The 12,300-nt window shown below is 52.9% G+C and overlaps 1 protein-coding gene across 2 annotated transcripts in view; it reads right to left on the bottom strand.

Annotated features, from left to right (window-relative positions):
* LOC143143605 (uncharacterized) overlaps positions 1-12,300 on the bottom strand; it is an 85,318-nt gene that overhangs the window by 52,688 nt on the left and 20,330 nt on the right. The window contains exons 4-5 of one of the 2 annotated variants that reach the window (XM_076305025.1): positions 1,321-1,422; positions 640-948 (exon numbers count right to left, since the gene is read on the bottom strand). In XM_076305025.1, coding sequence (XP_076161140.1) covers positions 640-824 — 185 coding nt within the window. In that variant the 5' untranslated portion in view covers positions 825-948; positions 1,321-1,422. The remainder of the gene's footprint in view (positions 1-639; positions 949-1,320; positions 1,423-12,300) is intronic. The other variant, XM_076305026.1, reaches the window with a different exon arrangement.

The raw sequence follows: 12,300 nt of genomic DNA, 5'->3' as shown, positions 1-12,300 counted from the left end.
CCCAGACAGCGAAACCGGGCGGCGTTTGCGATTCAATATCTCCGACGAGAAACGAAAGAATCGAGAAAACTCCCGGAGTATGTGTTTCGTTTCATCGAACGGATGCGCCACGATCCGCGGAGATTCCTACCGTGGAGCTCGCTTTCTACCAAATTGAATAAAACGCGGCCCGAGTGCCCGCCCGTCCGCCCGTCCGTCCATCCGGTGCTTTTCGACGATTCCTTTCCGGGTGACGCGACAACGTCGTCGTCTGCAAACTGGGACAGTGGTCCAAGTGGATCTTACCGGAGATAAAGAAGGGCCACTTAACCTCCGGTTAACGAAAAAGCTTCTCAAACGCGTTCCATCCTTGACACCTTCGTATTATTCTCGCTCTTTATTTCTCTCGGTCTTTCGATAGCCCGGATCGAAACAACGCAATTTATCGCATTTTTATCGCGTCTTCGATCGGTACCCTCTGCGCACACGTATCCACGCTTCGCCCCGAACGAGCCACGGGGCAATGAATTTCGACGGGGACGCAGCTGTTCCTCGAACAGAAACGAAACGCGCGCGCGCCCGCCCCCGAAACGAAAAACTGATCGTTCGATACCAACCGGCGATACCGTTCGTTTCGCGAACTGTCCCTTCCAGACTTACCATCGAGCGTACGTCAGCTGCGCGTAAAACCAACGAATCTGGTTCCCGGTGGTTGCCAACGTTGGACGTAAAAACAACGAGAGAGTGGAAGAAACGTTCCAGCGGACGTATCGAAGGGTGCCGGTTACGGGCCACGATTCCAGCCTCCAGCCCGGGAACAAAATTGGAGAAAAGTGGAAATCCATCCGACGCGGAGCTTAACCCTCGTACGACTAACGAGCCGCTCGAGACCCATTTACTTTACAGTCGACAATGCGAACAGCGACGAAACTAGTTCTTCCCACGTGCGACGCTCGCTTTACGACGAATCTACGGCGAACAATTTATCGTCCTCTAAATCTTCGAACAACGATGAGCGTACGTATGTTCGAAATGTACGAACGATCGGTGAGCAACGAGTCCGCGCGATAAAACAATTCGAAAGTGTATATAAGTGTCCGTGCGTATATATAGACATCGAGCTGCGATATCCAAATTTAAATATAGATTATTTACAATCCGCAAATATACTTTCCTGACCCGTACTCCTCGCGATAGCAATATCGATTGAAACAAAGCCAACAAGTAAACCGACACAATCGTTTGGTTCGAGTTCGACCCGGTTATCGTCCTCCGCGTCAACGGGGGATTAAACGCGAATTTGATCGTAAATACGACGAAAGAGAAAAAAGATTTAATTACCTTTTAAACGTAGAGATACCATCGAAGATAGCGTTTTACCCCACCGATACCCGACCGACTGCCGCGAGTTCGACAAACAAAATCCACACCGCGGTTACGTACCTGAAACAGAAAGTTCGATCCATCGGTCAGAGGGGGAAACGAAATTTCCAACGGATATTTTCCACGCGGGATCGATGAAAGCTCGCGTGCACCGAAACACGAACACCGTTCGCCTATTTTTAGAGGGAACAGCTGTTCGCGAAAACACGCACCGAGAAGTCACCGATAAGTCGCGATCCGGACGGTCGCGAGAGATCGCGGATCGATCGTGACGAGATAAAAGGGTGCGCGAGTAGAAGACGAAGGTGGTCGATGCGTTTTCGAGAACACGCTCGGGGGTAGGGGGTGAGTAATTGGCGAGGGCGCGCCAGGGAGCAACTTTACGAAATTCGAGCGTAGAACGAGAAAGAAAGAGGGATATCCTGGAGAACGCTTCCGCCATAAATCAAACGACCCTCTTCAATTTCGCGGAGGTAGCGGGCACAGTGGTGCTCTCCCTCCCTGGAGTCCAAGTGTTTCCCGGTTTTTTCACGGGTCGGCCTTGGTCGCGCGGGGTTCCGAAATCGGTGCGCTGCAAGCACAACGATGGATCGATAAAGGTGGCTGTCCCGAGCCACCAGACGTTACTCGGATTCCGTGAATGCCGCCCAAAGGTTCCTCGATTCGCGCGTCGCTCGCGATTAAATTAAGCGCCGCTCGGATTACGCGGAGAAATCGACTACGCGTGACGAACAGCGATCGTTGAAAAACTCGACCGGAACCGTTTCCTTCCCTTCGTGGAGTATTTGCCCTTTGACGGTGCGCTACGATCGCGAAAGTACGGCCAAAGTGTTCGTTACGTTTTACCATCGAAACAATTATTGTAACACCAGAGTGCGTACGTATCTTGCGCGTCGAATAGAAAACAATTCTCGCAAGGACGATCTACGGTTTTCGGATTCGATCCGAGGTATCGATTGTAATCGCGGTGCGAAGAAAATCGAGTACAGCGTACTTTAACAGGTTTTCGAGGAACGACCGAAGCGAAGTAGACTCTCCGTAGGTCGAACGACCCGTAGCGAACGGGGATGCGCGCGCAGCCAGATATCGGGGCTCCCGTATCGTTAGTTCGAATCCCGCGCGCATGCTTTGCCTCGAATTATCTTAATACGGATCTACCGTCTGTGTGCAGAGAACGGGGGAAATTAATGTATTAATATAGCCGGCACCGGTGCGATCGAACCAGGATTTATATTCCTCTTGCACGAATCCCACGGGAACGGGACCGCTATCTGCCGGTTTATTATTGTTCCCCGATCGTGGAATACGAATCGATGCCAAACTCGTGAAATTATCTCGTTAACCTCCATCGGCGACGTTTTACGTTTACCGAAATCGCCGCTCGCACCCTCGGTATCGTGGATCGGACTCGAATGTCGCGCGTATCGATCGAGATTAAAGGGCAAAAGGAAACGATACGGAGACATCGTACGACCTTCCTCGACTTGTCCTTCGTTCTTTACCGCGGCGCTCGAATTAGCAAAAATCAATTGGACCGTTCCGGTCGTGTTGCGCGGATGAGACGGTGAATCGAAAGATACGCGACGTATTCGCTCGCCGTTGGATTCTCGGCCTCGTTCGTTATCGATGTACGATGACCGCGGTAACACGCGAACCACCGCGTATCGATTGCCACCTTCCGCGAATTCGAGTCGGTCTCGTTTTCACAGGTGGTTGGGACGAGATTAAAGGCGAGTAAGGTCTCGATACGCGATCGAGACCGCGCTGCTACCGAGCAACGGACGCGTGCGTAAGTACGCCTCGAATCAAAGGCAAATTCGATCACGAAAACTACGAGGTTTTTCACCTTTTCGCGGTAGCTAAACAATCGAACAACTCGATACAATATCGGTACACGAGATGACGTTTCATCATTGTTTAAGTACTTTGCAACGCGCAGTGTCTACGCGTCTGGCTACGATGTCTCCGCAAACATACGTACAAGCGCAATATTCTAGGGAAATACGGCCGAGATCTCCGTAATAGGTAGGGAGGGTCGTAAACTCGGGGAACGAAACGTCGAGTCGAATTCGACACAGGGACCGCGGAAGTTTAATACCCGCGGCGTTCGTTTAATGGAGCAAACCCGGGTCCGCGAATCTCTCCGTGGCGGTAACGACGGTGCTCGTTGTTTCGAAATATCCCGTCGAAAAAAAGATCTCTACGGGGCGCGGACGCGGCCTTTCTCTCGCGGAACATTTTTCATTAATTCGTTTTTCCCCGGCGCGTAATCTTTCGCGCGGAAAAGGCAACGGTAGATCAGAGCGACGGGGGAGGTAGAATGGATTTACGGCTCGACGTTAGAAATATAGTACGCCCGGGATAATTTTGCGTCGGAGTATTTCGTGGACAATTCCGTCGAATCTCGCGCCGCGGCCCGGCGAGAAATGAAATTTTTAATCTCCCGAGTAAAACCGCGTTGTATACGGTTACCGGCGCGTCCGAGCGGAGACAACGTTAATGAAAATAAGGAAATTTCTTCCGAGCTCGCCGAACGGAGTAGACCGGTTCCTCGATCCTCGGTAATTACGTTTTCGTACCGACGCAGCCGGGTCCTCCCTCGCGCGGTTCCCAGCGAGGAAAATCGCGTTTACCGCGAAGAAACCAAACGGGGAAAGAAAGGAACGAGAAGTACGGAAATGACCCGTGCCAGGAACCCCGTCGCGCGGTACGCACCTACATCGGCGTGTAATCCACAAACGACACGAGCTCATGCGCGACGGCGCGGATCGAGCCTCGTTCCAACGTCACGGACCGTTAAGTCCGAGCTATCGCTCAAAGTGGCTGCCGCGCCGAATTCTACCGGCAAAGTACCCCGCGTAAACGCGTGTATCTAACCGCGGGGTTCGTTCAACGTCTCGAACCAAAGAAAGAACGTTCTCGTTAGCTCGGCGTGGAATATCGAGCGCAATGGACTCCCCCTACCTCCCTGTCCCGTGTCGAGTGCTCTTTCGTTTACATCTTCTGCCTCGATTAATCCCCGTTGTTGGAAAGACGGAGAATAAACGAGCACGATCGAACTCGGTCGACGAAAACCGGAGCAGGAAGGCGGAAACGGGTGAAGTACGGGGCCGCGGTCGGATTATTAAATTTAATACGGCCAATTACTCGGAGCGAACGTGTCAACCGCAAAAGCTAATAGTCGCGGACGATGGAGTCGTAAGGACCTCGGAACCGCGCGTGCTATGTCTTTCGTGTATAGGCGACCGTTCTAACGACGCCGTTAAATCAACCGGTCGAGTCATTATTAACTGAGGACAGATCTAACGGCCGACCGCGAGAAGCTATGCACCGAGAATACGCGGGAACGCGGGAACGCGGTTTCGCAGGACCCGCGCTCCCGATGGTTATTATACACTTTGTAACGTCGTTCTCCGCGCGTTTTCGTTCCATCGTGAAAGGAACGCCGACGATCGCGACACTCGCCCGTCCGAAACCCTCGCGAACGTAATTCCCCGAATCGATCCGTCTACCGAGCCATCGCGCGCTGTTGAATCTCCTCTGTCGAGGTAAGCGTTTCCGATTCGACGACTCGCGTTTTCGAGCCACTGTTTTTACACACAACGATAAAGGAATTATTCCCCCTCCCCTCGTTGCACTCGTTTTTCTTTCTTCTTTCTTACGCAACGAGCGAAACATCTTCGCGGGAAATCGAAGAACGCGCCGTGCCTCGAACCGTCGAAGAATTACCATCGCGAGAAGCGAACGACTTCGAACGGGCGCACTAGGGGGTAGTTGCTGGAAAATCGATAGCCAAGTATGTGTGTTAGTATTACATATTTGAGGCGCGTTCCCGGCCTCGCTCCCACACGTTTTCCTCGGTTATAGCGCGTCCGAGCGAGTCGCGTTAAAAGGGGCATTCCGCGCGAACGGACAGGGCCAAGCGACTAACCGGGCTCAGGTAACGTTTCGAACGCGGTCGCGTTGCGAGAACATCCCACGAAATTTCTACCCCGTCCTTGGTACGCGAACACCCTCCTGTCGTTTCGTTCGCTTTGAACGTTCGAGGCGCACGGTCTCGTATTCACCGAGCGGACCCACCGTTGCGGGTACCGCCGCCATCGAGCGAGATATCCCCTGCGTTCGAACCGAGAAACGAATAAAACAAGGTGCGTCGACGATCTCGTTAGAAACGAGAACGAGACGGACGACGAACTTGTAGACGCTTTGTCGGACGGTACGGCGTAGCGTGCGATGACACAACCTATCTCTATCGCCAATTAGCCGGGGCAAGTTGCTCGCACGAGAATGAATTACGATCGGCGGGGAAAGTTCGGGTCGACGATCCGCTCCGGTCGTTAAAGAATTTCTTCTTTCGGGACAGCCACTCGCGGATTCTTTGAATCGCGGATAACGAATTCCGGGAACTGACCGCGCACTGTTCACGGGTAACGGTTTACGACGGTGCCTGGCCAGCTTCGGGAAAACGTCGTTTTTCGTGTAAATTATGCAGGTTTTTCGTCGGCTACCTGGACTCGTGACAGCGTCGCGCGGCGACGTTGGGAATTTTCGACGAAAAATGGAAAAGACGACGCCGTAGATTGCGATCGAGGACGGAAACAAAGTGTTTACCACCTTCCTAATGGCCCTCGACGAATCTTTGCTGCGTCTCCTCTTACTCGTTTTCGGAAAAACCAGGAGGAAAACGAGTCCCCTGGTCGCGGAACGTTGCATTTCGATCGCGCGACGTTTCAACAGCGCGAGGGTGGAAAACCGAAGACGACGCGAGGGGATTCGTTGACAAACATTCGAAGCGCGGGAAAGAAATCGAGTGTACGAGAGGCGAAATTTGCCGATTTTCACCAGAGAAATTTTCAGCGTCGCGTCGAAACTTCGGGACGAAACGACGCGTTTTCACCGTGGGCGAGGATCGATCGTTGGAAATGTTTTCGAATTTTCTGCGTCGCGATGCTGGTGGAATTCCAGGAACGCGTAGCACGGGGGAAAATTGCGCGTCGAGAGGGTGCGCGAAAACGAGGCGGAAACGCGAATTTAGGATGGTAAAAAAAAAAAAGAAAAATAAACGGAGGACAGGCTGGGTTCGGACGAGGTCGATTACCACCAGGTAGTCGTAGCGGGGTACCGTGTTCGACCCGAAGAACTCTCCTACGTGGATTTATATCGTTCAAAGAGTAATTGGATCGGTCGTGTTTACACGCTCGCATTACATAACCCAGCGATATTCCGGTCAAGCCTATAAATCGCGTTCCGAAGTGAATTTACGCGACCCTTTCCGTACCTTTTCTTCGCGCGTCGTTACCGAGACGTTCGCTCGCGGCGCAACACGTAGTCCTACCGTCGAAACTGCCAATTAAGTTGCACCCTCCGAGGAGAGAGTATTAACATTTAAATGCAAGCCGCGAACGTCGTCCCGTTAGTGCGTCGCGTTAACAAGCTCGCATTGTCTACTCGTCGCGAAGCCGCCAGTTACGAAGAAACTAAATTTAACGATTTCGGCGGTGGCGGTGGCGGTGGCGAAAAACGGGATCGCAACTAAGAAGAAAACCTGACAGTAATTTGCGTCGGAACCGCAAAACGCGCACGAAGGACAAGTCTCGTTCGTATCCACACCGAATTCCGAAATTTCGCGTAATCCACCCGCGCAACCTCTGCCAAAAGAACCTCTTTACGCGCGAGTTAGCGAACGTGTATACGCGTGTGCACACTCGTTGCGAGAGTATGCATCGGTCTCGCACGAGATCGTGACGTAACCGTCGCGTTTACGCGCTCGCGTTTTCGATATTATTGCCTCGCTGTACAACGAGCTGCTCTCGTCGGCGAATATTCGCGATTACCGAGCAAATCGGCAAATCCGATCGAAAGGTATCGCCGAGCGAAGAGGATGGTTTTCTTTCGAAGTTAGCTTCGTTTTACTAGAACCGATGCGATTTCACGGTCCGTTGAGTTTCGATGGCTCGTCGCTCGCATATTTATCGACGATCGAAACGCGTAAAGAGAGAAACGAGCGGGTGGTATAGATTCCACCGTTTCGTGGAAAAGGATAACGGAGTACGTCGCTCTCGCAGCCATCGATGTCGAATCGATCCTGCGGACGCGTCTAACGCACCCCGAATTACCCGCGGAAGGACTCGTCCTACCTCGTAAATATCGATCCTCGTTTCCCTCGTAGGAGCGGCACTCGCATCGAATCGAAGACAGCGGGGAGACGTTTAGGGCGACGGTGGTAACGTTGTCCAGCGAATCGAAGAAAATCGCGAGCGGGAAACGAGGGTACTGACGGACGGCTGTATTTCAGACTCTCGGGCTTTTCTTCTTCCGACGCTTTCGGTCGCTTCGAACGGTACACGTGGTCCCGGACTGGCGGCTACGGGATTCCGGGACTTCTCGAGATCGACGATATCACAGAGTAACTGCACCCAGCGCGACACAAAGAAACGTTGTCGCGGACGCACCCGCTCGCGAAGCTTGCCACTGGATCACCGAGATACGATCGGCGAATCGTTTCCGTTCTCTACGATTCGAGTCGATCCGCGTACACTTTCCCGAGACGTGTGCTCGCGCCGAAGACAAAGACCGTGCACTCTCGAATACCAACGTCCCGTACCCGGGAAAGTTTGCGCGGACGCACCCGTCGATTGCGACGGTATCGTCGAATCGAGTACCCCGTAATCGCCGCTCGTTTCCCCGCGATCGTCGATTTCGGCGAGCCACCGACGTCGTCCCGATGGAAGCACGAACACCGCAAATCACGGAATCACAGAATCACAGAATCCGGGACGGAGAGTGAGAGAGAGCGAGCGAGTCACCGAGCGAGCGAGAGGGAGAAACTGAGAGAGAAAATGAGACAAGAGGGAGAAAGAGAATGCGAGAGAGAGTGTGCGGGTGTGCGTATATGTGTGAGAAGAGAGAGAGAGAGAAGAGAGAAGAGAGAAAGAGAGGGGGAGGGGGCGAAAACGCGCGCGACAGGAAGAGAGACAAGCGGAGAACGGAGCGGGTGAACGAAACGGACACGATTCGTAACGCACCCCGAAACTAGCGGAAAGACGCGACGCGTGTCAAGTGCCACGCACGACTGATCAACCGGAGGGAAGTTCGGGGCTGGCGCCTGCGCGAGCTCGCCTTCCCCCACTCTCTCTTTCTCTCTCTCTCTCTCTCTATCGGTCCTCTCCTCTTCTCCTAGCGCGATACCTATTCGCTCCCTCTCCCTCTCGGCGGCTCTCGCCCTCGCTCGTCCTCGCTGGCGGTCGACGCACCCCCTCCATCGCGGCCAACCACCCCTCCGATGATCAGGCTATCTCGGGACGATTCGTGATATCCTCCTGCCGGGCAGAGTGCTCCCTTGAACCGTCGCGTTAACTCCGTTTACGATCGTTCTCTCCTTCCTCCGACTGTTTCTCCAATTCGCGATCTTCCGCATTTTACTCGTACGTTGTTCCGATCCAGTGGTTCTTTACCTTTCAAAGCCCACCGCTCGCTCGAGAAGAAGATCCTCGATCTTTTTGGAACTCGCCCCACGGTTTAAAGAGAGAAAAGCTAACCACGGTTCCTAATCATGAATAATTAAGTACAGTAAGAATCGGAAAAATCGTAGAACACAGAAATTCAACGGAAGAAGCGTAACCAGCGTTTTAATTAAGGATCGCAAAAACGTCGAAGAAGACTCGCTTCGATGGGACAACGCGCACGAACGGAGGTTCGCTGCGCGCTCTCGAAACTCGCGCCTCGGTTCGATCATGCTTGAAAACGGATCGCGCGTTTCCTGCGATTCGCTACGGAGCTGCGCGCGCGCGCAATCGAACGCTACTTTTTTTTTTCCACGGACGAGTGTTCCGAGTGTCTTTCCGCCTTGCTCGTTCGATCGGAGTGAACGTCGAAACCTTGTTGCTGGTACCGCGATGCGGTTCGAGGCAGCGAGCATCGTACACGCGAACTTTACCGACGGCTTCTGCGGCGCGAAGAAAAAAAAAAAAAAAATCAATCCGCGCCGCAAGGAAACCGACAAGGAAATACCAAAACGAACACGTTACGGGTCTAATAATACGCTTGGATCGTTATCACGCTCGAGACGATACGAGTCCCGTTTCGAGGCAGCATTCCTGCAGAATTACGCGCTGATAAAAATATCCGAATAACCTATAGGCGGTCGCGTATCGCGACGACGCCGCGCGGTCGTTTTTCTGGAAGTCGAGAGTACATACATTGTCCGCGAAGGAACTCGCGCAGTGATCAACTGTTCAAACACTGACGCGTTTCCCGCATACCGTAATTCGTGGTGTACGCGCGGTATCGCGGCGCAATAAACGCGACGAACGAGCCTGGAACGAAGGTTCGGGGCTCGCGAAGTGATCGCGTTCGGCGGGAGGAAGCAGGAAACAGAGCCCGAGTAAGAAGAAGAGATCGTTGAGGTAGATCGCGAAAGGCGAAACGGCTATGAAGCGAGTCGCTCGGCCGAGAAATGAAATGTATCGCGGCGACGAAAAATCGAACGACACGAACGAGAGCTCCGAAGAGTTTGCACCTGTGCGACCGGCTTAAGGCCGATACTTTCTCTCTCTCTCTCTCTCTTTCTCTCTTTCTCTATCCGTCTATCTATCGTGTAATCGGCTTAGCGGACGCGCGAGCAGTCTGCCGTCGCGAGAGCGAGAACGAGAGTCGGAGGAAGGTGGCGCATAAACGAGCAAACATATTTACGGGAATGCGGTCGAGACACGTGCCAGATGCCAGGCTCTCCCGGTCTGGGTTAATCTCGGTTCTCTTAATCTCGGCGAAAGAGTAATTCTCGACCGCTGCGGATTATGTAATTAAAGTTAATTAAGCGCGGGCAGCGATGCGTTTCGCGGGAATCGCGAGAAGTTTCGTCGAAGCCTGCGCCGCCGCCGCCACTGCGCCGCGGCGTTTGCCTTTGAACTCGCGGTTTAACCGCTATTTTCACCGCGGAAGCCGCGACTCGCCTCCAGAAAACAGTTAAAGGTGCGTTTACAGTTAGGGAACGATGTCGAACGAATGCATTCGTCGCATTCGGTAACGTTCCAATTTGCGCCGGTTCTACATCAAAGAGAATTCGCGCCCGGCGCGATCTTCTTCCGAATTTAACGCCGAATCGTCGCGGTATTTCTTTGTCAAAATTTCGACCGAAAAAGTACACGATTCGTCCGGAAAAGAAAAATCTCGAGTAATCTCTGTTTTTCTGGAACCGCTTCGCGAACGTTCGACTTTCTCTTGTTTTCGATACGGTCGCTCGTGAGAGACGATCGTCGAACGTTCGATGCGATTCGCTCGATGCCGTTTCGTTCGTTACAGTTGGATGAACGCGAGCGCACCTTCGTACCGGAGGTTTCGAGGTCGACGGAGCTGCGATCTTGGACTTTTTCCGCGCATCTAGGAACGCAGGAGTACAACGAGCGAAACGAAAAACGGCCGATCGACGATTCACGAGAATCGATCGGCGTTTCGGTCCGGTTTCGGCGTGGTCTATCGATCGGTTTGTATTTGCCCCGACGTCCTCGCTCCGCGCCCCACGCTTTATGGGAATCCATTTAGGGCATCGCCGGGAATTCCCGCGTGCCAAATGTCGTCGCCGTTTCCATTTCTCGCGAAAGAATTCGCGCGTACATCGCGGTAAATTATAGATTCGCGTTGGGACACCGGAGGGACGAGTATCGGAGTCGAAACCAGGGGGTGGAAAAGCGTTAACGGTGGTGGTCGAGCGCGCGGATGTGCGGCCGGCCAGCCACCTTCCTGTTCCTAAAATAACTTCTTTGAAGCGTGTTTCGCCCTTCTGTGCGAAGGGGGTCGAACGTACGTCACACGTCCTCGAACGCGGCGCCGAGACGATGACCGATCAACGGACACGATCGACCGGTCAAAACCTAAATAAATTTCGCGGATAACGTCGATTCGAGGTAAATTCTCTTCGATCACGAATTCACCCGGAAACTGGAATTCTTTTTGTTCCCGTGCACCGACAAACGACCCACTCGTTACGCCGCGAACGTTTCGAGTTTACCAACTCGCGCCAGAATCGGACGAAATAGGTTGAAAGCGTGCTCTTAAACGAGAGACATCGAACGCCCACGACTCGCTCTCACGATCATTCGACTAAATGAGATTTCCTACTTTTGCGAAAGGAAACTCGCCTCTCCTTATACTCGCTTCCTCGCTCGCGCTATCTCCTCCCCGAGAAGAGGAATGGTTAAGCAACGTGTTTGCCTTTAACGCGATCCTTTGCCCGCTAGTTGGAACACCGAATTTTACGACCGCGGTTATCGAAAGCGTATTCGCCTTCGATTTCTTTGCTCCTCCGCGTAGAAATATCTCGCTCGACGAGAAGTTTCCGACCACCGTGAAACTTCGCGATGCTCCCTACCAACGCTTACAGATTCCTCGTTAAACAGGCGAGCGAGAATCGGCCGAAATAATGGGAACATCGTTTCGGCCGACATTTTCGGCGGAGCGCTCACGCGTCTGTCGAATTAGCAAGTTAAACTCGCGTCAGACTGGAAATTACGCCCGACAGCTGTGACAACGATGCGCGCTCTAGCACGGCTCTCTTCCCAGTCCCTAGTTACTGTTCAAATATTCAGAACATAGCCGGTATGCACGCGAAAGTGTATACACGAATTTTCCGACCGTTCCTCGATCCCGTAGCATTAACGAGCGGGCGTCTTGGCCCTCGAGTAACGGCTTCGATACTCGAGAAACTTTGCGCAAATGATCGTCGGTTCGACCGAAAAACTATCTCTCGTACTTTCGTCGCTGTTACATTTCATTTTTGAAAAACCACCCCTTGGATCAGAGTCACCCGTTTTATTTGCGACCGTACGACTCTCAAGTGACGAAAGATATCGAAAAATGTTTCGAACAAGCTTGTAAACCCTACCGATAGGGGTAACGGTGAATAGCGTGGTATCTTCCTCGGATGTACGCAACCGAGGAGAC

This window comes from Ptiloglossa arizonensis, chromosome 2, assembly GCF_051014685.1.
Source record: "Ptiloglossa arizonensis isolate GNS036 chromosome 2, iyPtiAriz1_principal, whole genome shotgun sequence".
In the NCBI taxonomy this organism is placed as follows: Eukaryota; Metazoa; Arthropoda; class Insecta; order Hymenoptera; family Colletidae; genus Ptiloglossa; species Ptiloglossa arizonensis.
The sequence above is the reverse complement of the archived record's forward strand: the minus strand, read 5'-3'. Positions and strand labels throughout refer to the sequence as shown.